This window comes from Cyprinus carpio, unplaced genomic scaffold (genome assembly GCF_018340385.1).
Source record: "Cyprinus carpio isolate SPL01 unplaced genomic scaffold, ASM1834038v1 S000006627, whole genome shotgun sequence".
Taxonomy (NCBI): Eukaryota; Metazoa; Chordata; class Actinopteri; order Cypriniformes; family Cyprinidae; genus Cyprinus; species Cyprinus carpio.
Window position 1 is genome coordinate 3,201 of NW_024879259.1, and position 25,387 is coordinate 28,587.

Consider the following 25,387-nt stretch of genomic DNA (forward strand, 5'->3'; position numbering starts at 1 on the left):
CCTCGCGCTGAGCTCAAGCATGTGTCAAACTAATAGACTGTATAAGGTCAAACTCTGCACACAATGTATGACAGAGAAGATTAGCGCTGTGTGAATATATGGAATATGTAACAGATATTCAAAGAGATTCACTTATACTTCACAAATTTCTGGTCATAGAGAGAGAGAAAAAAGTCTGCGAAAATGCCTGGAACATAAAACATTTCCTGAACCACTAAAGCCAAACTAATTTTTAGGCATAAAAGCAATTATGAGAGAGAGAGCCCAAACACTGTGATATTACCAGTATTTATTATGCACTACAAAACAAATGTGACATTTTTCAGTCAGGCTTATATGCTTCATCAAAAAGCATGTTTAAACTAAAAACAAACTTAAATTAACCATTAAATATGTATATGTATAATATATTTGACCAAATACACAGTGGCATATGTCAGAGAAATGTAACAACAGCAACATCATCAACTTGTTGATATGTTGATAGCTTGTGTGCAGTTAATCAAATACACTTTATTCATTCTTTTCTCTTTAAATATCTAACAATTCAAGTACATTGGTTACCATGGAAAGCACAGACCAAGAAAAAAAAACCTGAATAAAATATAATATACTCCTATGTAAAACAAATGCCACAATAAATGCCTTTCTCATATTTCTCTGCTTCTATGATTAATTCTGTCAAGTTCTGCATATACATATGTGCACAAGACATTCTGAGGTGAGGAGTGGGCAGTTGTATTAACAGAAATACTTTAAATGAAGAGAAACAAAAAGTGTGTGTTTTATTTTCCAGTTGATGAATAATCTCACTGTTCCATTAACATCTGGTCTGATCAGGCATCTTTGTCTCTTTGCTACAGCCAGTCCTTGGCCTTGGCTTCATTCAGCCCTTTGGGCTCTCACAGCATGCTGAGCTCAATCAGGCGTCCGGCAAACACTCCTAGTGTGCCAATAATACACACCGCCATAAACACACATAGAAGAATGTGATCCAGGACCATAGCGACAAATTTCCATTCCTCTGCGGCCTAGATGAACAGACAGATGGAAAGACTCAAGTAGTCAGATGAAGGTTGAAAAGGAATATAGAGTAAAACAAAACTTCTGAACTTATTTTCATGCAAAAGTTTGAGAAATAACCAAAAATGATGCAGGTGAATGTTCTCACATTGTTGGACTCCTCGTCGCTTTTCATGGTGTCTGCGATGTATTTAACACCCTCGATGGCACAACGTACATCAGGATTTTTGGTTATGGGAGAGTGGTAAGTGACAGAGGCAGGCATGGGTTTCCCTGAAATGTCAGAGATGTCAAAATCTGCAGGTAAGAGACGCTTTTCCTGTCGTTCCTGGGACGGCCGCTTCATAGTGGAGAAAAACATCAGGTTTGGAATGGTGTCTATGAAGATCTGTGGAACAGTGGAGAAAGTCAAAGTCATACATCTCTGATCAGAATCCCAACAGGTTTATCAATAGCTCAAAGTAAACAAAAAATACCCCCAAATATATGTAAAGTTTAAAAACAAGTAAAAACCTAAAAATAAGTATGTGTTCCACTAGCAGTCCAAACAGGACTGCAAAAATAATGAATCCCATGGCTGGAAAATCTTCCAAAAAAGTACCTTGCTATCAGAGTTGTAAAATTTTTCAAGGTAAAAAATAAGTTTCAAAATTGCTGTGGAAGAAATGTTAATTTTATTAAGTAAACTTAAGAGAAGTTCAAGTATATTTTCAAACTATACTTTATGTAACAGGACACTAAAATACATTTACTAGAAGTATCCTGTACTAGTACTTGTAGTTACTAGTAGTAACATATTTAAAAGTATTTAACAGGATTCTTTATTCCAACTACAAGCAAAGCATACTTAATTATATTTACATCTATATATATATATATCATTATATTTCTATTTTATGTATATCTTAAACAATTTTGCTAAGAATGAAAGTATACTCTCTTATTTATAGTTTAAAAGAAGCATGCTAACACAAACATACTTGAACACAGAACACAAAAGGAGAAGCTACTCTTTTCCATATGTACCTTGCGGACCCAAGCAGGCATGGTGTGTGTGCTGGGGGAGCGGTGGTGTGTGTTGATGACAATCACAGTGATGATGATGGAAGCAATGACAAAGATCATAGTGAAGAGCATGTATTTGCCGATGAGTGGAACAGCACTGGAGGTGGAGGGGATCAACTCAACAATCACCAGCAAGAACACAGTCAGAGAGAGCAGGACAGAGATGCTGAGGGTCATCTTCTCACCTAGACAGAATCAAGTTTAAAACATCCATCAAGCTCCAGATAAATAAATAAATAAATAATCAGATGTGATCAAGTACTTTTCATTTGTAACATATAATGTTACAAAAATAGGCATTACCCCATGATTTTTAATATATTTAAATATATTACCAGAGCGTTTCCAACTAAATACACTAAAAACAAAAATACACTATGATAAAAGATTTGGTTCATACCGCGGCACATACCTCTACATACAATAAAAAACAGGGTTACCAGAGTCTGTGGGCAGGTAGAAAACAAGCCCAGTGAGGAAGGAGAACAGCATGCAGGGGATGATGACGTTCACAATGAAATAAAGTGGGAGGCGGAGCAGTAGGAAGTGATAAGTGATATCAAGGTAGGGTGTATCTGGACAGCAAGCGTAATACACCCAGTGTTTCCAATTCCTGTAATCCTTCATCACCCACTCTCCGCTCTCCATGAAATTACTTAGGTCCGGTCTGTCACTGTCCTACACAAGCACAAAAAAAATGTATGAATAAACTAGTTCATAAAAATATACACAATAAGTAATGTACAAATATTCATGCAACCTGATGATCATGTGTGGTGATATAGTTACTGGGTTGATAATGACAAGGTTGCCATCATAGGTCCACGTTCCAAGTTTCATGCTGCAGTTTTGCAGGTCGAAGGGAAAGTGAAGGACCACGATCTCACAGTAGCTCTTAAAGATTGCTGGGGGAGTCCATGTTATCATACCCGTGTGCTCCAACAAGACCTTTGTCTCATGGACGATGGCAAAGTCTCCATCAGCACTGCACAACACATACATAATATCAGAGCAGGTATATGTATTTTTAAGTACAGTAATATTACATGAAGGATTCACACGATGGTACAGGTGCAAAGAGTGAAAGTTCTGGACAAAGTGACTCATACTTGTTATAAAGCACTAAATCCGGTTTCCAGATGTCAGTGGAGGGAATTCTGATCTTTCTGATGCCACCGTAGTCATCAGGATTCCACTGCAGATTCACATCCTTCCATTGCTGAACATCAGATAAGGAGAAAGAGATATGTGTATTAATGACTCCTGTCTCCAAGTAGGTACTGTCTTGTAAAATTTGTATTTTGAAAGATTTGTGCATTATGGCAGCATTTCTTGAACTACCTTTAATTCATTCAAATTAATAAACAAAATTACACCAAAATGTTATCAGAATCATCATAAAAATAATAAGAAAGGCAGATCCACTTAAACATGAAGTGTAATTTTCAATGCAATGATTTCTTACTTTTCCTTATAAGTTGAAGTTGCAATGTGACCTCAACATTTCTCGATAGGTTTCATGTGGCACATTAAAATAATTTTTGTTAAAGTACCAAATCTATGTGTTGTAAACATTGCCTAAATCTCTGTTTTTGTACATAAAGATCAATTTTCCCACAGCAAAACCTTGATATCTACTTAGCAGCAAACAGGAAATGGAACAGCAGCTGAAACCCGCACCTGCTTTAGCCGTACATTACTGTTGACAATCTGATTAACTTCATCCTGTAAATAAGCAAGACAGAAAAGATAATGGAAGGCAAGAGCAAACAAAAAGTTTATTTGTGCAATGTTAAACTTTTTAAATATATGGATAAAACATGAATCTGATATCAAGAAATAGAAATGAACAGAGATATAATTTACCACGCTGATGAGCTGAATGAGTTGTAGTCCCACAGTAACCACCACTGGATCCCTAAAATGGCTAACAGGACGAACAACCTTGTTGTATTTAGAAAACAGAGACTTTACTAATCTTGTCTCATCTTCTGAGCACAGTGCTGGTCCTGCAACACACACACACACACACACACACTAAGTTGCTTTGTGAAAAAAAGTTGTCACCCCAGTCCTCACCTCCTAGTCATCCATTTTAGTGTTTCATCTGTGTGTGTGTGTGTGTTTCATATGCAGTTGCTTGACTCCATCAACGTTAATCCTCTGTGTCATTTAGGATGTATGTGTGTGTGGTGTGTGTGTGTGTGTGTGTATGTGTGTAAAACCTGAGTCCACATTTAAATTTACAGTATTTTAGATTAAAAAAATTAAAAGAATGCTATTTCCGGCCACAACCAGTATAGTAATCATAGTTCACAGTATCACTTCTCCCTGCTGAATAGAGCCTTGATTTCAGCCTCATTCAAGAGGTAGGGCAAAAAAGAAACAGTAAATATAAAGAGAGAGACGAGATGGGGATTTTTGTCAGCAAATAGCACAAAACTGACCGCTGACGCACTTATCTCACATCAGCCACAAACCACTTGAAAGAGACCGGTAGGCCGCGCACTTGCACCTGTCAATCAAACAGGACGCATAGTATGCATACTATACACGTACCATAGAAATCTTTTAAAAGTGTTTAAAAACTAAAGAGTTCGAACATAACAACAATGTGTCACTATGGGAATGAACCTGTATCGGTTTCCACCAAAAGTACGATTAGTTGTTTTCTGTACTTATCACGGAGGTTATTTCTAGGCAAGTACAATGTTCTTCTCCATAAGAGCTTAGATTTAGAATATCGGTTGAACTGAAGCCTTTATCAGTATATTTGAAGTCATGGTAAAACTTAAAGTGTTGGCTGTCTATAGGGCAGTTTTCCCTTGTAAAAATTCTAATATAAAACAAAGTGGTAACTCACCAAATAGAAACGCCAAAATTGGTAAAATCGGTATGAAGTTATTCATCGTGCTATGAGTAAGAAAGGTCGTGTGGTCGACTGAAGAAGCAGCTCGTCCTGTAGCTGAACTCTCTCTCTCTGTTTGTGTGTGTGTGTGTGAGCTGCAGTCGCCTGTGACACGAGCTGGCAGCTGGCAGAAGTCAGCGCGAGACAAACATCGACGCAAGTGCGTGCTGGTTTTAAGCTTAAAGCGCTATGCACAATTTTCAACCGTCTTAAATGCAACCCATTTAGCTGATCTAAACCTGTTAGTTGTCACCGTGGTCTTTAAGAAAAAAAGGCTTAAATATGTGCACTTAATATTAATTTTCCCTTTTAAAAAGTTGCAGGATAAAAAGCAGTTGCATCACGATCAACTCTCGTAGAAGCAGCATTTTCTCATACTTATGCATTTTTATTCCGTGGCGGGGGGGAAAAAAAGAGAAAGAATTGCTAGATGTAAAGGTTACCCTTTATTTTAACGTGTCTTTGTTACAGTGTAATTATACATTTAAGTAATAGTAATTAACTACATATACTTATATGGTTTGGGTCTGGTTTAGGGTTACTTGCATGTAATATTTATAATACTACAAGTAACGTGTAACAAAGACACCTTTAAATAAAGTGTTACCGATGTAAACTCACATTCAATAGATGTCACTTCAGAATTGAGAGAATTTTTTTTTTCATAATTGATATCTCCGTCATTTATTTTTCCTCAGGATGGCGACAGAGACAAAATTTAAAATATATACTGAGACTTGAGATAAAATGTCATCACCCTTTGATTCTTTTTAATTACTTGAAGGAGAGATTCCATATATTTTAAATTGGAATAATTCTTTATATTTAGAACCCTAATTAAATCACACACTGAAAGGGACAACTACTACTACTACAAAAAAAAAAAAAAAAAAAAATTTTAAAGACTACATAATTTAGATTACTGGTAAAATAAGTCATGTATCTGAGCCATTCTGTAACAGACCACACTATTCTTGGTAAATTACTGATCCACCATAGAAGTTTTTGACTTGTTTGACTAATGAACACAAATCAACAAAAGTGATCCCCTTTTAAAACATTCCTCGAGTAGCTTGAAATCTGCAATGAACAGCCCTCTTTCATTGGTACCGATTTCCGAAACAAACAAAAAAAAAATATACAATTCAAACATTTTAAATAGTGAAATACATGTATTTATTCTGTATTTGGATACATTTTTACAATACATGTTTCACCCTATCAGCCTTCAACAAAACTTGGAAAATGTACAATTTTATTGACACCAACACAGAACTCTTTTGGTAGCCAGTGTAAAACGCGTGTCGTCACTGCGGTGGGAAGAGGCGGACGGGGCAGTATTTACATGGCAAACAGAATGAGGAAAGCCACCATCAAACAGAAGAGACCCATAGCCTCAGACAGGGCAAATCCCAAGATAGCATATGAGAACAACTGCTGCTTCAGAGATGGGTTCCTGTGAGAGAGAAAGAGGTCAGAGGTCACTCATTACCAGATCTCTGTGAGGAACATTGCTTTGTCATGAGAGAAAAAAAAACAAAAAAAAAACAACATCAGCTAACAATAATGTGATGCATGACAGAGGTTAAATTTGCTCAAGTTGAACTATATAAAGTCAATATCTTACATAATACTACACTTGAATTACTGCAATATTCACAAGCTCAGTTCTTAAACTTAACTTTAAAATATATTTGAATATTTTAGAACTATAACAAATAAAAAACACCAAATCTGAGGACATCTATAGTTTACGTGGCACTACCCTATAGAAAGATCAGGAATTCATTCTTAGAAGCACTGCCATATCTAGAAGCAGCCATTCTGTTGAATGTACAACAAATGGCAACAAGATGGTGATTATTTTCAGAGATCATGTCGTCTACCTGGCATATCCAATAATGAGGCTGCCGAACACCGTTCCGATTCCAGCTCCAGATCCTGCCACTCCCACAGTGGCAGCACCAGCACCGATGAACTTGGCGGCTGTGTCGATGTCACGGCTTACGGCGCTTGTCTGAAAACCCCGCACTGCAACCTGGGAAACGGCTGTCTGTGGCAGAAAAGCTGGGCTGGCCTTTAGAAAAAAAGAAAGATACATGATCAATAACGAATGAACTGCATCTACAATCACTTAACAAAAAGAAATCACTTTGGAGATTGTAACTAGCTTATAATGCAAGTGCATATAATAGGAATGAATCTTAAGGTGATTTATGAACTGCTCCTTGCATAGAAAAAAGGGCTTTATAGGGGAAATGTCTGCTAAAAGGACATTAAACATCCATTTACAATTGCAAGTGCATGCCACAGATCTTAAACATGGCATATGCATAATATACATAAAGCACTCACCTCTGCAGAGCTGACATCTGGCCTGGAGAGCACAGAAGCAGAGAGTGGTCTGTACAGCGCCCTTGAGCCAGAGCGGACCTGAGATGGAGATCAGAAATCACATTAACACCCAAGACATACAATAACGTTTATTAGAAGTGATGTAGTTAAGACTGACACACAAGGCCCAACTGTTGCTGCAACCCTTGAATTGTGCGGGAGGTACCTTGTGTCCAGAAAACCTATTTAATATTTGCCACCAGTAGAAATTATCCTGGACATTTATCAAATCACACTCCAACTGAACAAATCATAGCATTTATTATTAAATTAATAAGTCTGTGGCTAGTCCACTACAAACGGACAGCAACAAAGCAGAACATAACACCCGCAGTCTTGCACCAACCATCACTACTATATTTTACCCTCTAGCTCGAGTGGAATACATTTCAAAGAGTTCTGTTTTTGTTTGACATTCCAGCTGACTACAACACATTATGTTTAGCTGTCCGATTTCTATAATGACCTTGACTTCCCTGGAATCGCCGTTCAGGTGATAGCATTAGCAACAAGCTGCCCATTGACTTCTTAACCACAATGACACACACACAAACAAAACAAATTCTGCAGCAGTGTTTTTTGCAATATGTGATGCAAACAGCTCATATAAACGCTCTGCATCAACATGGGGAAAAAAGTCAAGTGCACCAGGCCTCTTGCATTTTAAGGAAGCATAATTCTCAGCGATCCTCCATTCTATCCTAACTGCAAAATTCACCACAAATACTCACCAGTGCGGGTGTGGACACGAACTTCGCACAGGCGTACATGTTTGATTGAGCTCGCTGAGTGTGGTGAGGAATAAACCCGCGTCTGTCTCTATGGGAAAAAGCCGACAGTTTAAGGTCAATGCAATATCAGCGCTTTCAGAACGCTACCTGGTACTAAATAGCTCCTTTTGCAAGGGCTATATAATCTGTAGAATATGAAATGGATCAAATGGTTTGATTAAACATATCTAAAGCGTAAGGATGGCATAGGATTGTGACAATATAGTTTCTCCGGTTCCCATTTAGCTCTCCTTCACTTACCCGGCTGCAGAGGTCGAACCGCTGAGGAGCTACTGCGCATGCCCGACCCTCTATTTAATGAAGCTCCCGGATGCTTGTATGACACGCTTGAAGGTCATTCAATGGTGCTTTATTTAAAACTGCGCTGAGGGCAAATGAAACATTACAGTCATATTTACTTCTTTTACACATTCAACAGACAGTAAGGTTATTTATTAGAAAAAGCTTTTCTAGACAAGTGTTTAATAAAATAAGGTCAAACAGATTACTGAAACACATATACAACTTTGATAAATTAAAAAAGCCTATACAACAAAGATCAAATATAATTTAGTACTTTAGTTCTGGTAATTGTCTTCATACTTATTAATAAGCTACCTGGTGCATATAGTCATAAATGCATATAAAACATTACTGGGGCTATGAAAGAATTCCTAGTTTTGTACAGATATTTCAGAATATATGTTTTTGGGGTTACATTACATTTGCTGGTTTGACATATTGAAAATATCTCAAAGAACACGTCTAAGATCATATTTAAGGTTCTGAGAAATAGCATGTTATATATCCTATCAAAGAACAGATTGTTGTAACTTAAAGGGATAATCCACCCCAAAATTAAAATTTTGTCATTAATCACTTACCCCCATGTCGTTCCAAACCTGTAAAAGCTTCGCCTTCAGAACACAATTTAAGATATTTTGGATGAAAACCGGGAGTATGGGATCAGAATCCCGCCAAATGTATTGCAGTCATAGATCGAAAAATAATAAGAATAAATAAAATATTTAAAAACACATGTAAAATTATATTGCACAAGACTGAAACATGAATTAAAAATTTTCCAAATCGCAAACAAAATCAGTTTTCCTGCTCATATGTTATTTTTTTGTGTGCTTATGGTCTTTTCCCCTTTGCTCTTGTTTCCACGTTCTGCGCTTGCGTTTCTAAATGTTGCAGTTAGAGTTTCATGTAAATCAGGGCGGGCTTCAGCGTCACCATTGGGCCACAAGTTCTAGATTGACAGGTGCTCCTCTAGCCAATCAGTCCAAGGGGGAGTTGACGTCACTCCGATGCGACTCGTGGCTGCTGTGGCAGGTGTGTGAAGTAGAGGGTGACACGGGAGTGGATTTTCAAATCTCTCCCGTCCCACTCCCGCAAAAAAGATCCCATCCCGTCCCAATCACACAAAAAATACTGGGGGAAAATCCCGTCCCGTTTCAATCCCGGAAGAATGACTCACGTTCCCTCCCACTATGTTGTATTTCTTTTTGGCTGGAATCTGTCACAAAAAAAATAAAAATAAAATACAGTACAGATCACAGCATGCCCACTTTAGTTAAATAAAAATTCAAAATGTAGTTTTTTTGTTATTTTATTGAACTGAAAGCCATCTTAATGCACATTGTGCATTGCACACACATTAAATTTAATGTAAAACATCCATGCTAAAACACACACGTTTTCTATTTTATTTATTTTTTTCATTTGAGCGTAGACATTTCACTGTCTATAGATTTATTTTTCATACACAGAGTTTCAAAGTTTCTCGCTCAAGTTCACATGACCGAGACGACAGAAACCGCATCGTTTGCTTTAATTATTTTACAGAAGCACGTTTCGTTGTTATTCTAAGTGCACACAAATGAACGTATACGGATTCGAAAGATTTATTACTTTTATCTGTATGAACAAAGATTACGGAGTATTTTAAGAGCCAGTGAGAGCACCGGTGCCTCCATCTGTCCTGCTGTGAGTGCGCTGCTGTTCAGTTTGCGCACACACTTCAATAGCGCACATTTCTGTGGGTTAACATTAGATTGAGCGGCCATGTAAAGTTGTGACTACATACATCTTTTAGATGAAAAGCTATATTTGAGGTCTATGAATGATAGCTGGGCTTTTGGATGTCCTGCCCGATGTAGGCTACTGTATTACCACATAGACCAGCCATTAACGGTCTGTCCTTCACGCGCAGGTCATTCAGTGAACCAGCCACACCAAAGCAGACAGGAGGAGAACATAAAGACACAGGGGAAGTAGAATTGAGTTCAAAATTAAAATATAAGCCTACAGTTTATAGTTTATTTAAAAGGTAGGCTATTATTTGTGTATAAAGTTTGGGATCAAAGTGTTATTACGATTCCCGGTCCCGCCCGCTCACGCTGACATTTTTTCCTGTCCCGTCCCAATCCCGTGATTAACAGTGTGAAGATCTAGTGTGAGAATGGATAACCAGTGTCAGAATGCAAATCCTGGACGATCTCAGGTAATTAGCCATAAATATTTTGTTAATGGGTGACAGAAACATTCACTTTGTGTGTTATGATCTTTTCTGCAAGCTCTATGTAGTCCGACTAGGCCGATCTAGCTCGTTAACAGGTGTCTTGTTAGTTTGGTTTAGTAAGCAATACTTTATATTTTAGGCATTGTAGGGCTGCACGATAAATAACACACAAAGGGAATGTTTCTGTCACCCATTAACAAAATATTTATGACTAATTACCTGAGATCGTCCGGGATTTGCCTGCTGATGCTGGTTATCCAGCTTCACACACCTGCCACAGCAGCCACGAGTCGCATCGGAGTGACGTCAACTCCCCCTTGGACTGATTGGCCAGAGGAGCAGCTGTCAATCTAGAACTTGTGGCCCAATAGTGACGCTGAAGCCTGCCCTGATTTACATGAAACTCTAACTGCAACATTTAGAAACGCAAGCGCAGAACGTGGAAACAAGAGCAAAGGGGAAAAGACCATAAGCACACAAAAAAATAACATATGAGCAGGAAACCCTGATTTTGTTTGCGATTTGGAAAATTTTTAATTCATGTTTCAGTTTTGTGCAATATAATTTTAAATGTGTTTACATTTTTGATTCACGCTTATTATTTAACGATCAATGACCACGTTGTTTGTTATTTAAAAAAAAAATTGCATTTGTTTTTCAGTTTTGTGCGTTATTATTTTACATGTGTTTTTAAATATTTTATTTATGCTTATTATTTTTCGATCTATGACTGGAATACATTTGGCGGGATTCTGATCCCATACGGGAGGCCTGTGACTGTAGAACGTAGAAACAGCGCATCCTTGTGGCGCGGATGATACAGAAGAGCATATACGCAGCATACGGTGATATGGGGAGACACATGAGGAGACTGTTGACAAAGGAATTGTTGAATAAAGTCGTTATTTTTGTTTTCTTCACTTACAAAAAGTGTTCCCATCGCTTCGTATAACCCAGATTGCACGTCTGATGGCAAATGGAGTATTCTGACGACTTTCATACCTTATATGCACCTTGACACTGTTATTTACTTAGCAGTCTATGGGACAGTCACAGGCCTCCCGGTTTTCATCCAAAATATCTTAAATTGTGTTCCAAAGACGAAGCTTTTACAGGTTTGGAATGACATGGGGGTAAGTGATTAATGATAAAATTTTCATTTTGGGGTGGAGTACCCCTTTAAGCCACTGCTGGTGTATCTGAGTTGGAACAACTGAAAATCCAGAGTTAAAAATTAACAAAATTTTCAAGATGAAAACTAAATGTTTGAGTTACTTCAGTTGCTATGGGCAACAAATGACAAAAAAGGTTATGTAATAAACTGAATATTACCTCAGTGATCAGTAAAGCATAAGTATTTATATATCGATTATGTATCATGCAAGAAATATTGGCTTAGTCATGAGCATCGGAAACTTTCAATTAGCCTTTCTATATTGTGCTTCTTAACTCATAAAGAATCACTTTGTTTCCTACCAGAGAAAAAAGAATCACTCTTTAGAAAAAGCATTTTATTTGATTTACCATGCACACAATACAGTCTGTAAATGCAACAGACATGTGCACAACAACAACTTACAAGTACTGACAAAGAGCAAGTGGATAATTCCAGTTCCAAAGCACATGAATTTTGTGATGTTTATAGAGATAGGAATCAATTCACAATGAACACGGAAATTAAATAACTAATGCAAAATGCAGAGGAACTACAAAATTATCATATTTTAAATCCATTAATAAATTACAGTGTCACTTCTGGCACCAGTTGACTTGTTGTAAAGCGTAAACATCAATGCAGAAAACGTCCTATGTATGAAAACCAATTATTATGACAAATTTTTGCAATTTTGTAAACTGTGCAGAAAGTCCCAGACATATTCCTAACCAGAAAGGCACAAGACAGTTGAATTATTATACACAAACAAGGAAACAAACTGTTGGCCAGAAAAACACAAGAAATTAAAACAATTCAAAACAAAAGAATAAATATTTAAGAATCAAAATAGTGCATTTGGCAGCAAAGAAAAAAAACACCGCTCCCCTACAAGGACTATGCTTTTGTCAGAGTGTATTTTTGTTCAGCTTGCAGTTTCAAATAATTCTGTAAACACAAAGCCAGCTAAACTCTGCAAAATGTATCCTGCTACATGTTTTATTCTTATTTACTATGCAACTGAATGCTAACACTGTAAAATTATACTATTCTGACTTTAGCAATTGCCATTTGTTAGTGATATCCCCCTCATGAACAAACCATGCACAGGTATTGTACTGGGTGACATCACCACTATGGGGCGCACCACGCCATTAGTATTACAAACTGTAACGTGATATGATATTTAGCCACCTATATGTAAACACTGTGGTGCATATATAAATAAATTAGCAGTAAAAACTCTAAACATCCTCAAGAATTACTAAGATGTACTTAATGAACATGCTTCAGAGTGAATTCAAAACCAAACAGCCCAAAAACCAAAAGCTGCAGTGAACGGCATTGATCAAAAACATGTTTAAGCTGCATTCAGACACAGTTTAGTTTGATTCCTCCTCTTTCTGCTGTTGCCCCTGAGCTCCAGCCTCTTCCTGTTGGACATCCTCTGAGGGGGACGGGCTCTGCTGAGACTGTGCCTCTTCTTCCTCTGATGCATGTGCAGCAGGTGGATCTTCAGCGGTAGGGTCCTGAGGCTCCACAGTGGTAGTTCGTTCTATGTCCTCTGTAAAAATGAAATAATGAAGCACATAAAAGTTTACTGCTAAAAGTCATGGCAATGTTGTGCGTGTGTGAAATTGTGTATGTATTAGGCCTGTTATTGCATTAAAAATTAAGAATATAATTTGTGGTATTCTTCATTCAGTATGATAATACATGTTTAAAAGAAGCACAGCATGGATTATCAAGACTGTAAAAAAGCCAACTAATAATTATAGGGGAAAAAAATTAAGACAACAAGCCATGCACCTAAGGGTTTGGAAACAAGATCAGTTCAGATTTTTTAAGGAGAGGTATTCAACATTTTAGACATTCAGTATCTAACCAAGCATCTGACCATTTTGCTAAAACAAATAGTAATTTTGCGGATATTTTGCAATATTAACATTAGTTGCTCCAGTCACCACATTTTGCAAAAAGCATATTTTTGGTTGCAATTTCTATTTCTATAAAAAGCAAAAATAAGCTGAATGTCAAAAATGCAGGATATTTCCCTTAAGACAGATATACAAACCATTTCAAATCACATATTAGAAAACATTTTTCCTATATTAAAATAAGATTTACAGCCATTAACAAACACACATCTTCCTGCTTTGTATTGATGACAGTCATTATTGTGTTGTGTGATTTTGTGTAAAGTGATCTATGAACAGGAGATGATTGTGATCATGATTTAGTTACCCACAGTAACTGAAAGGAGGAGAGAATACTTTAGCACCAAAGCATCATGCAGTGCATACACTACTGTTCAAAAGTTTGGGGTCAGTACAATTTTTTGAAATAAATTAAGAATTTTATTCAGAATGAGGAAATTAAATTGATCAAAAGTGACAGTAAATACATTGATAATGCTACAAAAATTATTTAAAATAAAATAAATTTAGTTTTCTTTTGATCAAAGGATCCTGAAAAAAAAGTGTGTAACAGTTTCCACAAAATATTAAGCAGCACAAGTTTCAACACTGATAATGAAAAGAAATTTTTCTCATGCACCTAAAGCCTATAACTAAAACTGAAAACTGAAGTAAAAAATATTTTAAAGTACATTAAAATAGAAGACAGTTATTTTAAATTGTAAATTGCATTTTGGATCAAATAAATGCAGCCTTGTTGAGCATAAAACCCTTTCAAAAACAAACAAATAAAATCATCCTGACCCCAAACTTCTGAAAAGTAGTGTATGTTTAAGTTTAAGTGTGTCTGTGTGTGGGTTCCGGGACCTGAGGGAAATTTCTTGAAACTATGAACTTTACTCCAAGGGGTGCCAGAGTGAGAAACACGAGCGGAGCGAGCCGAGACAATACGGTCTAAAAAACACACAAATAAAATAAAATACAACATTCATTCATACAAATAATAAATGTGAATGATTTCTTCAAAACTGCATGTCTTGACTTTCAAAGTTGTTTGCTCTCCTCTTGGAGGCTTTCCAGCTGCAGTTTTAAGACTGATTGCCACATGGCATGACAAGATGACAAAATGATTTTATGAGGTCCTGATAATGAGGTCACTGGCTGTCAGCAGCATGAAATACCTTCAGGGGCGTCACTGTCCTCGGGTGTCTCTGTGGCGGCAGAAGACTGTGTTTCAGGTGATTCAGAGCGAAGTCTGCGCTCAAAACTGAATTCTGGGAGTCTGGGTGCCTGTGGGCGTGTCTTTCTTGCCGGGTTCATGAAGTAGCAATAAGCACATCGGAACGCTGGAACATAAAACATCACACATGAGTATTACAATAAAATCCTACTAATTCCCTACTGTGTTCTGACAGGTTCTTACCTACGTACTCAAATTCCTCTTTCAAAGCCATACCATTGTGGGAAAAACACTGCTGGCAAATCAATGCATATCTGAAAGTATAAGAATAAATGGGAGGAGTGCAAGAGACTATTTATTATCACATGTATGGACATAATTCTAGCCAGTGCAGTGTTCGATGTGTTTCAAATAACTTGTACATCAAGCTGTCTGTATGTTATACCAGTGTAATACCTGTTCTGAGGTCCATCTCCCACCAAATACTCAATGACTCTGTCCACAGCGCTGCGCTCCCGTGGAAGGATGGGTCGAGCAAGAGGTGGACCAGGAGGACGCATACCTAAATGATCAAAAGCACTATCAACACTGTCTTCAGCACGGCACAAACCAGGAAAATGACACACTAGGACTTCACAATAATGCAAATAACATCAAATATGGCAAAGCAGAAAGAAGCCTATAAAGTTCAGCTTGTGTTTAAGCCCCAGAAAATGTTGATTTAGTGAGGAATGCATTAATCCTTGAGTAAGAAGCAAGCAAGGAATAAATTGTGTGAATGCCTTGATTCACACTATCCAGGGATAGTGAAAAATGAAAAATGAAAGTTCTAATTCACCCTCATGTCATTCCAAACCTGTATGACTTTCTTTCTTCTGTGGAACATAAAAAATACATTTTGAGAAATGTCTCAGTGTTGTTTTGTCCATAAAATGCAAGTCAATGGTCACGACATTATTCACAATATCTTTCGTGTTCTGCAGAAGAATGATCATTGTACAGGTCTGGAATGACATGAGAGTGAGTAAAATTTGGACTATTTAGCATACTTTTATGTGAAATTGTATTAAAACAGTGTACATAAAACTAGAAAAATTAATTATGCATGCCTTTATGCATATATTTTTACATTTCTATATATATTTACTCAAAGTTTATCTTTAAAAGCACTAATAAAACTAATAATAACATTGTTAAATGTACTCTTTAGCAAACCTAGAAATAAATATTCATTTTTATTCATTTCTAATTTTGGAATGCACAAATTTATTTATAGTATTTAAAATTTATTTTTTAATTTAAGACAAAATAGCATTGTGTTTTAGTCTTTGGCATTTATCATCAAAATTTTTAAATAATTATCAGTGCATTACAATCAAAAAATCACTCTTACACACACCCATTTATACTGTATGATCGAAGACACAAATGTTCAATAAACAGGTGCATATATTAAATAATAAAAAAGTATGATATCACCCTTAAATATAAAATTCAAGTGATTTACAGTTACATTATGTTGTCAGAATTTCATAGAGTTACAGCTATCTGCTTTTCATTTACTTATCCATGCAAGGATTTATAAATAAGTATGAGTGTACTAAACCTAATCCAGGTCCAGGTGAATAAGGAATCATGCTTCTTCTCATCATTTGTTGTGGTGTTTCTGCCTGGCTCGCTCCTGTTGGGCTGGCTACAGACCCGGCTAGTCCTTTCTCTGGAGGCCCTCCTGGGGCACCGTGAAGGGGTGTGCCTCCTGGGGACATGGGACGGGGTACTGGACCAGGAGTAGCCATTGCAACATGCCGCTGCCGAAGGTCTGGATATAATGAGATTACAGCGTGCATGATGCACAAGGAAAACACAAATAAACACATAATTAAAAATAAAAACATATACAAACCTTGTCCTGGTCTAGGGGTCATATGTGGTCTGACTGGAGTGGCTTCTGCTTCCTGTAAAGATAAACCATGTATTCATCAAGCTCACTAGCTCCAAAAAATAAATCTCTACATCCATGTAAAGCTTTAATAATACATATGACTGTACTTACTGCTTTCTTTTTAGATTCTGGATCGAATCTCTCCAATATGAGTTTAGCATTTTTGTAGGTCTCCGTTTCCATCACCTCCTCAAGCTGACAAAAACATAATTCATTTGTTTCATGGTACATATGAACAATTTTATTCATCTGACATATTAGTAGCCACAAACAAGCTTAATTCTTTAGACATCAGTTCTACTGTCTCTGAACTTACTATTTTCCGTTTCTGTGCTTTTAAATCATCTAATTTTTCATCTAAAACAAAAGAAACCATGAATCAGTCAATCTATAAAGATATTCACTCAAAAGACCAGTGAGTCCATCAATCAAATGCCTGTCAAGATCTTGAAGAATGAAGAAAAACAACATATCACATGCTTACTGTTTCTCTCTGTACGTTTGGAGAAAAGGAAGATAAGCAGTTTTCGTACTAGCAACACTCTATGAAGACAGAGAATATAAAATTAAGCAAGAAAACACATTAACAAACTAATAACGCAACACAATAACCTACAAGTCAAGCAGCCTTTAAAAAGAAGTATAACACAATGCAATACATATATATGTGATATAATATGTAATACAGATGTAATAACATCAACTGTAATACAATAAGCAAGTCTAACACAATGTCATTATCCATGAATAAAACAGGACTCACAGTGCGGGAAAGGCCAGAAGAGGCAAGGCAGTGATGAGCCGAGCGCTCCACTGCTCAGGGAAGTACAAGTAATACACACACAGACATGTGATCAGGTACAGAGCAGAGGAGTAGATTAGAAGTCGGCCCACCCACAACTTCTGCAAACGCTGGTTCTTTGCACGAAACTCCTCAAGGTCCTTTATGTCCTGTGGATTCATGTTGCAATATTGTAAGATCATTACCAGTGTTATTACGTTAAATGTTGTAAAAATGCTTTGTAAGGTAACCTAAAAATTACCTACATTTGATAACATTTAATTTAACCCTGTAAAGTAAACTGTATCACATTTGGTTCATAAATTTCTAGGATCTCTCAAACTGAAAAACTTGTACACGATCTACTACATGCCTTCTGTTTGACTGATTCATCAATTTTTTGAGAGTAAATGGCTTTTTCGATTAATTCTAAAAACATCTACCTTGTTGTACACGTCTTTTTGCTGTGAAATCTTTAATGAGTAAAATAAATGTAAAAATAACTTTTTTAATTATTAATCATTAATCAAACATCATTTTAAATGATGTCATTTCATGCTGAAACAGGGTGATCTCAACCATCACTGTATTGCATTGCATTATGTTTTCAACTACCGTACATAGCTTTGATAAAAAAAAAAGTATTTATCATCTATTATAATTTTTTAGAGAATTAACTAATAATCTATTTGCATTGCAAGTAAGTCTTAAATACTGTTACAGAAAATATCTCATTGATTTACATTATAAGCAAAATGTATTTTTCCTTTTTGACCACACAAATAAAAACATCTGCACCAAATTGCATATTTTTGCTCAGTGTAGAATAAAACTGATATTTTTTGAGTGTGAGCTACATATTCTCACTATATCATACTATATGGCCATAAAAATCCTAATTTATCAAAAATAATACAAAACAAAAATCGCATATGCAAATAAACACATATGTTAACTGGTTTTATTCAAAAATCTATATTATTAATTAACATGACTGAATATAAATACATTAGATTACACTAACAAAAGTCATTTTTAAGGTCAGGTCGGATAGCAATTTATTTATATGCTGGCATGAAAAACAGATTTGTCACCATGTGTCATGTTACAGCATTTCATTAAAACCTACGGCTAACAGAAATCTGAGCACCTTTGGCTCTGCTAATGCAGAGCATGAATATTGAATGCCGGATATAAGCTCTGTTAGTTACATTTGAATGTACAGTAAAAATTTTACTTAAAGCCCTCTGGAATTGCATAGTGTTTTCCTACAGCTCACTCTAAACCAATGCAGTGACCACTACTGGACAGTTAAGGTCAACCGCAGCAGCCCATCAAACAGATGGTCCTGTCAATACAGTCTCCAGATAGACTGAGGCTTTAGGAGGCGAGCCAGGAATGAGTAAGGCAAGGAAATGCAGCCAGTACAAGGGTTCAGATGATGACATACAGCTCTGTGATGTGTGATAAGGTCACAATGGCTGAAAGCAGTCCGTGGGTTTGGAAGGCAGGACAACAGTGGAGAACATACCTTATCCAGTGTCTCTAGAAGTTCCACAGTGGAAGGTTTCGTCTGTTGGAACATGTCAATTACATTATTGCTTATAGAATGGGGTTGGTAAAGAATTGCAAGAACTGGATTGGGGGTAAAAATTGCAAAAGGAGCTAAATACTCACCTTCCACCGTGAAATTATGGCTCCCATTGTCAGTAACGCGAAATCCACACCTTAAAACACAACCAAAGCATTTTAATTACCCTCGCAACACATCCACACCCTCTAATGCATCTGTCTGGAAGAAACTGCTCGTACATAATATTAAGAAACACGCTTCCAACCAAACGAATATAGAGTAAGTATATTCAACTGAGAGATAAGACAACAACAGTGCGACTGTAAATTTTCCAGAGGATATTACTGCAACAGTGACAGGCAGAAAACACCTGCCCTGCCTTCTCGACAGCCATAAAACTGTCCTGGATTAAATTCGCTTTATGTAAAGCCGTAAGCAGTGTGACTTAAACATATGTTCATTAGGTTTATATTATATGATTAAAATGTGCATGAGTTCACTCGTTAACTTGCCTTTCTACAGAGACGGGTCGGAGGCTGGGCATGTGACGGTGAAGTAATAAGAGGTTTTAGGAAGTTCATTTGAACCTTCAAAATAAAAGGCCCTTGGCGTACTATTAAAAGCATTGAACCGAATTTATAAAATCTAATAATGATTCAATTTAATTCTGCATCCAAACTGCACCTATTGCATGGATTTATCCCGCTATTTTTTTTTAAACATTAATGTAATTATATTAAAGTATAACCCTATGTTTATGTCCCTCATTTGTACGATAAATATCAGAAATTACACTATGAAAGAAATCTAACAATTGAAAGAAGCAATAACAGAAGCAATAAAGAAACGGTGGTATCCTACATGGAAATATAAAATATGTAAATGTAAAAACGGAAGCAGAATGTTGTAGCTGTGAAAACTGTTTTTTTTTTTTTTTTTTTTTTTTTTTTTTTTTTGTATCAATACATCATGTAACCAGTGTAAAACGTAACCTACACATATTTTAGATCGCTAATATTGAATCGCTAAGCGGGAAAAAAATGCGAATTACTGGGTGGTCGGGAGGGGCCAGGATTTGGGGAGCGGGGGCCCCTGGGCTGGAGGTTATGTTTGGGCCCTATAGGCCTACACTACAAATGCCCTCAAATAGAACATCATTATGGAGAAACACAAAATACACAAACATATGCTTTAAGGTTTATAAATAGTACAATTAATATGCAACATGTCTAGGATAGTCAAAGTTTAAATGTAATATTAAATATTCATTATAATATAATAAACAGGATGTGTTCTCTCAGTTGAGAGATCAAAACCCTGAAATAACTTTGAGCAAAAAAAAAAAAACAAAAACAAAAACAGAGAGGTTGACTTATTAGTATTATAAAAGTTACTGTCATATCTGTGTCCTCTTATGTCAGGTTTTTATTTAATCAATAAATTCAATCTAATAAAAAGACATGCTGGCTATTAACAATCAAATAAAATCAATATCAACAAAATTCATAGATGGATTAGGCTATGCATATGTTAAGTTTAAATATAACATTTTAATGAAGAAATATTAAATGATTATAAAAATGAAATAAGCTACTTTTTAAAATATGAAACTTTAAACGTCAGTAGGTGGCAGCAAGTAACTGTCTTATTGAGTGAGTTGAATCAACCGATTCGTTTAAAAAGCTGATTTCGTTAACTTTGCACACGACTGTACTTATAGCCTGATTCAATCATTTGCTGGTCCGTGTAACGCTGAGGTACAAAACACTGTTGTTCGGACACCCAGCGGTTCTGCTGTTTGTTCTATTTTGTGTCTGAAGTTACTCTGTAAGTTGTTGTTTATTGTATATTTGCGATCGTGCAGATATTCGGGGGAAAAAAACATTACTCTTGTTTGTGTGATATAGAATCATCCTCTGTAAAGAAATGAGGTGTGAACATTTGAGAATTTATCATTATCTTTATAAATGTGCACTCTTTGAGGCTAAAGGCTTAAGGAGGAGCTGTTTAAAGCAGCCATGTGATAACAAACAAATCGGTGCAGACGCGATTCAATACGTGTGTCCTTCTTCTATGTGAAATAATCATAAATACCAGTTTATGCTGTTTGATTGTGGCCTCGAAGGTCGTAGTTGTAAGCTGTAGCTCCGGCTGTCCCGTTTACATCTTGCGTGCGCAGTGGAAATGCGGCTAATAATTTCTGAATTCTGACTGGTTCTGATTCGTACAAATCAAACAAACGTAAACGGGCAAAGGCGGGGCCCCCATACAAGGCGGGGCCCATGGGCTGCAGCCCCAGAGATTGTCAGCCCAATGGTAAGTCCTGATATAGCTTGATCTCAAAACAGACCAAAACATCATAAAGACGTTAGAGGCCTAATCTTAGTCGTAATATGAAGCTTTACCTGAAATATGAAGATACATTTCTAGTTCTGAATGATTTTAAATCGTAGCCTAGTTTTGGCAGCCCAAAACACCATATTAACATTACCCGAGCTGTTGAATAAAATGATAGGCTATATAACTATTATATATAAACGATGCTCATTCAGGGACCTGCATTTATTGAATTGACGGAGCAAAATGCAGATACACAGTGTCCCAAAAATGCATGGTCCTAAACACAGTTCTGTTGAATGAAAAAATTTGCCAGGACCTGGAATGTTGTAGCTGGCCAGTTATTTTTTTCCTCTAGTAGCAAAAACATTATTTTTCACCTAGCTATATTTATATTATATAAACGGACGTTTAAGATATATTTCGATGGTTCCCTTAATTTTTATTGTTTACATAATATTAAATAGACCTATCGAAAGATTCTCAATTCAAACCTAGATGTTAGTAGGCTGTCCATAAATGTACATGTAGCCTAGACGCTCATTTATAAAGCCATGCTTATTTTATTAGGCTAGTTGTGGGGAAATGCAATTACACGTAATATTATTTTTTTTTAAAAAACTATAGGAACAACTGTCCGGACGTATTACGATGAATGCGGCAGAAAAAATGTTCTACAGAGTGATACACCGTGTCTCTTTCGCGCACGCACACGCGCTCACACATCAAAATGAGTTTTAATATTAGGAAAATGTATATTGTATATTGCTATAATTCTAACACCCATGCACCTACATGAAGTCTCTCTCAATTCCCACCACACACACAAAGATTTACCTTAGGGTTAGGGTTATTGTATTGGCATTTTTTATTATATGCTATAAATGAAAGGCAATTAGTAATTAAAATGATAATTTTATTAAAATGCATTGCAAAAGCATTTTTTTCCTTTTTTACAAGTCCTGTATACAGACCCATTTTAGATCACAGTGTTGAAAAAAGAGGGAATTTCTGATTTTTAAATGTGTTAAGGGATTTTACCTTTTTGAATCATTAAATGATAGAAGATGCCTGACTTAACATAGCTACAAAGAGCAGTCATGCATGTGCAGATACTTCAATGCGCCCATGCCGGACTTCGCCTATATTTTGAGCGATTTCAGGCGTTTCTGTTTCCTTCATTTGTTCGTTTTTGTAGATTGTAAATGGTTAGCTGGCAACGCCACTGTGGGGTAGAAAATCTGCAGTTTCTAAGCTCTTCCCAGCTCAAAAGTTGATTTACAGCTCAGGTTGTAAAACGGTTTTTACGAGCCTCGCGCGCCCGTCATTGGGTATCACAGATGAGACGCGCTCCGGGCTCGCGGTGATATTGGCCCCTCTCTTTCCTTCCCACGCGCTCTGTTGCACAGGAAAGCTCAGTACGAGGACGTCTGTCTGCAATTCTGTCTGTTTTATCATCTGTGCAGTATAGTTTATTTGTGTGCTTTTTTTTTTTTTTTTTTTTTTGTATTTCTTTTTACTTGACTTATTTTTCTTTCTCTTTTAAATATCGTCTGTTTTAATACAGGGATATGTATTTTAAATAGGTCGTTTTTTCATCAAATGGTAAGTGAAGCTGCCAAATCAAGCTTAATGCTTTTTTCTTTTTAAAATAATTTTTATTGACTTTTTTCTGATCTATCAGTAGCTTTGTCAATAATTGTCAATTGTGAATTTTGACAGGAAAATTCTTATAGCCTGGTCATCCTGTGTCTTTTTATGCAGACGGCAACATTTTTGAATATAAAAGAAAGTATAAATCTAAACATTTAAGACAATAAGACAATCTTGAGATGAGGTCAGATAAGTCAAAATGTGTTGTGCATTTCTGTTCTATGAGTAAATCTGAATTTATTATTCTGGTTTCTTTGTTATCGAATCAATTTAAATTTGAAAGCGAGAGGGTTCTCCTAATTTACTACCTTACTGCATTGCGGCGAGAGAGAGAGAGAGAGAGAGAGAGAGAGTGAGAGAGAGAGAGAGAGAGAGAGAGAGAGAGAGAGAGAGAGAGAGAGAGAGAGAGAGACCATTAAATAAATTAGATTCTCTTATATCTGAACATTTTCAGAAAATATCTGAAACATCTAATTCACTATAAAAATAGTCAACTCATTAAATAGCCTACCTCATTTTATTTATATGCTTTAATATGATCGAAATAATTGATAAAATGGTCTTTAAGATAATTCCTCGTAATTTGTATCTTAACTGTATGCCTTTGCTTTAAAATGGATTTTCTTATTTGCAGGGTGTTTTCAATTTTCGGGTGTTACACATTATCAACGCCTTATTTTTATTTTATTTATTTATTTAGGATTTTTTTTTTTTTTTTGTCTGGACCGTGGACACGTTGTGCTCTTCAATTTTTAGGAGGTTCCATTTCTGAACGTTCAGTTGGGATCTTTGTTCCGTCGTCTATATATACCCTGTAGAACCGAATGTGTGTTTACACAGCACATTCACAGATTCGGTTTTAGGGGAGTATATGAACGATGCAAAAACGTCTACTTTCCATATAAAACCACACTGCATTTGCTGAATGCATAAACGACTCAGCCACTTTTTGTCTTTTTTTTTATCTGTATCGTTTATTACTTTAATTAATGCACATTGTATGCTATCGTTATTTTTGCCTTTCAAATATTTAGCTATTACGGTTAGGTTAAAAGACTATGTTGCGATTTTGTCTAACAGCCAATAATATCCCAAATAATTAGAATATTACCAAGTCTTTAATGTGTGTTTGTATTGAATTTAGTTTCTTCAGCTCTCCTTTCTTCCCTTCCTTCCTTTTAGAGAAGGGTAAGATATGCCCCGACCCGCTCATGCCTGGAAAAAAAAATATAGCAACACAATAAAATACATGCACTTTCTGTACTGATAAGCTGAAATGTGACTTGAATATGTGTGTCAATGTTCTAAATGTATAATGAGCTGCAATAAAAAGAAAATGTATAAATGTGTCCTTTTTGTTTCCAAATAAATACAATACAATAACATCAAGAAATTATTACAATTCTTTTTCTCTGTTCTCATATTAACAGAGATAGCTAATAGCACTAATATTGGCTAATACCATCATATAGTTTTAGGTTTAATGCGTCTATTAAAAAAATATATATATATATATTTTAATATAGACTGTTTTTCGGACCTATGACCACAGATTAGCGTCACACAAAGGAGGGTTCTGGAAAAATGAATCTTTGCGTGAATCGTTTGGGAGTCGTTGTGCAAGTATGATAAAAATAAATGCATATTATAAGACGATGAAAGTGTTTTTTGACCTTGCATGCATGTCAACCTGTTGTTGGGGACTCCCCAAACAAAATTAACCTTTCATAACCCATAGTTGCACTTTAACAGACTATTAATACACCTATATTTATATTGATGAGCTGTAATAAATAGTATCAATATCTGTACGTATTAGGATAATAATAGCCTAACATTTGAACAATTGAGATGCGGCTCACACACAGTGGAAGGCGTGCGCACATGATTTACTGTCCGCGCCCTGTTCTACTGGCACCATAATACCACACGCAGACACCTGCTCCTCCACTATAAAATAGCCTACATAACACATAAATAACTATACAATATACAGATCCGGAATCAGTTGTATTGTGTTTATAACAAACTAAAACTAAAAAAAAAAAGGGGGGGAAAGAAAAGGTTCTGAGAATAATGTTGCAAAAAGTAGCTTCTGCAGTGAAATGCCGCTTTCATATTACGCGAGCGGAAGTGGACGAACGTGATTGGCTAGAAAGCAGGAA

At 36.2% G+C, this 25,387-nt stretch overlaps 3 protein-coding genes across 7 annotated transcripts; all 3 read right to left on the reverse strand.

Annotated features, from left to right (window-relative positions):
* Positions 1-274: 274 nt before the first annotated feature.
* Positions 275-5,110, reverse strand: LOC109073961 (acetylcholine receptor subunit alpha-like). The gene is made up of 9 exons (XM_019090037.2): positions 4,952-5,110; positions 3,955-4,097; positions 3,769-3,813; positions 3,198-3,307; positions 2,878-3,073; positions 2,529-2,766; positions 2,050-2,273; positions 1,172-1,411; positions 275-1,031 (listed from the first exon to the last, which is right to left on the reverse strand). The coding sequence occupies exons 1-9, from the start codon at positions 4,995-4,997 to the stop codon at positions 903-905; spliced, it is 1,371 nt and encodes a 456-aa protein (XP_018945582.2). The 5' UTR covers positions 4,998-5,110; the 3' UTR covers positions 275-902.
* Positions 5,111-6,148: 1,038 nt separating this feature from the next.
* Positions 6,149-8,546, reverse strand: LOC109073969 (ATP synthase F(0) complex subunit C3, mitochondrial-like). The gene is made up of 5 exons (XM_042755018.1): positions 8,422-8,546; positions 8,122-8,209; positions 7,352-7,429; positions 6,883-7,073; positions 6,149-6,452 (listed from the first exon to the last, which is right to left on the reverse strand). The coding sequence occupies exons 2-5, from the start codon at positions 8,158-8,160 to the stop codon at positions 6,338-6,340; spliced, it is 423 nt and encodes a 140-aa protein (XP_042610952.1). The 5' UTR covers positions 8,161-8,209; positions 8,422-8,546; the 3' UTR covers positions 6,149-6,337.
* A 3,637-nt stretch (positions 8,547-12,183) lies between these two features.
* Positions 12,184-21,406, reverse strand: lnpk (lunapark, ER junction formation factor). 5 transcript variants are annotated; one of them, XM_019115943.2, is made up of 14 exons: positions 21,327-21,406; positions 19,337-19,386; positions 19,191-19,232; positions 17,642-17,829; positions 17,363-17,421; positions 17,195-17,235; positions 16,990-17,073; positions 16,840-16,891; positions 16,543-16,755; positions 15,393-15,498; positions 15,180-15,250; positions 14,938-15,102; positions 14,624-14,710; positions 12,184-13,404 (listed from the first exon to the last, which is right to left on the reverse strand). In XM_019115943.2, exons 2-14 carry the CDS (start codon positions 19,361-19,363, stop codon positions 13,223-13,225), a joined length of 1,317 nt encoding a protein of 438 aa, XP_018971488.1. In that variant the 5' UTR covers positions 19,364-19,386; positions 21,327-21,406; the 3' UTR covers positions 12,184-13,222. The 5 variants fall into 5 exon arrangements, with proteins under 5 accessions (XP_018971488.1, XP_018971487.1, XP_018971490.1 ...); XM_019115942.2 differs by lacking the exon at positions 21,327-21,406 and adding an exon at positions 19,745-19,820; XM_019115945.2 differs by lacking the exon at positions 21,327-21,406 and adding an exon at positions 19,472-19,729.
* Positions 21,407-25,387: the final 3,981 nt, after the last annotated feature.

Bases quoted from the DNA above. Each gene is read 5' to 3' on its own strand.
- LOC109073961 (XM_019090037.2), bottom strand. From the start codon at position 4,997: ATGAATAACTTCATACCGATTTTACCAATTTTGGCGTTTCTATTTG. The intron at 4,098-4,951 runs GTGAGTTACCAC...TGTGTGTTGCAG, and splicing joins AATTTTGGCGTTTCTATTTG to GACCAGCACTGTGCTCAGAA. The intron at 1,412-2,049 runs GTACATATGGAA...ACTGTTCCACAG, and splicing joins TGCCTGCTTGGGTCCGCAAG to ATCTTCATAGACACCATTCC.
- LOC109073969 (XM_042755018.1), bottom strand. From the start codon at position 8,160: ATGTACGCCTGTGCGAAGTTCGTGTCCACACCCGCACTG. The intron at 7,430-8,121 runs GTGAGTATTTGT...TCTCCATCTCAG, and splicing joins TCGTGTCCACACCCGCACTG to GTCCGCTCTGGCTCAAGGGC. The intron at 6,453-6,882 runs GTAGACGACATG...TCTCTCTCACAG, and splicing joins CTCATTATTGGATATGCCAG to GAACCCATCTCTGAAGCAGC.
- lnpk (XM_019115943.2), bottom strand. From the start codon at position 19,363: ATGGGAGCCATAATTTCACGGTGGAAG. The intron at 19,233-19,336 runs GTGAGTATTTAG...ATGTTCCAACAG, and splicing joins CCATAATTTCACGGTGGAAG to ACGAAACCTTCCACTGTGGA. The intron at 15,103-15,179 runs GTAAGAACCTGT...TTTATGTTCCAG, and splicing joins AGAGGAATTTGAGTACGTAG to CGTTCCGATGTGCTTATTGC.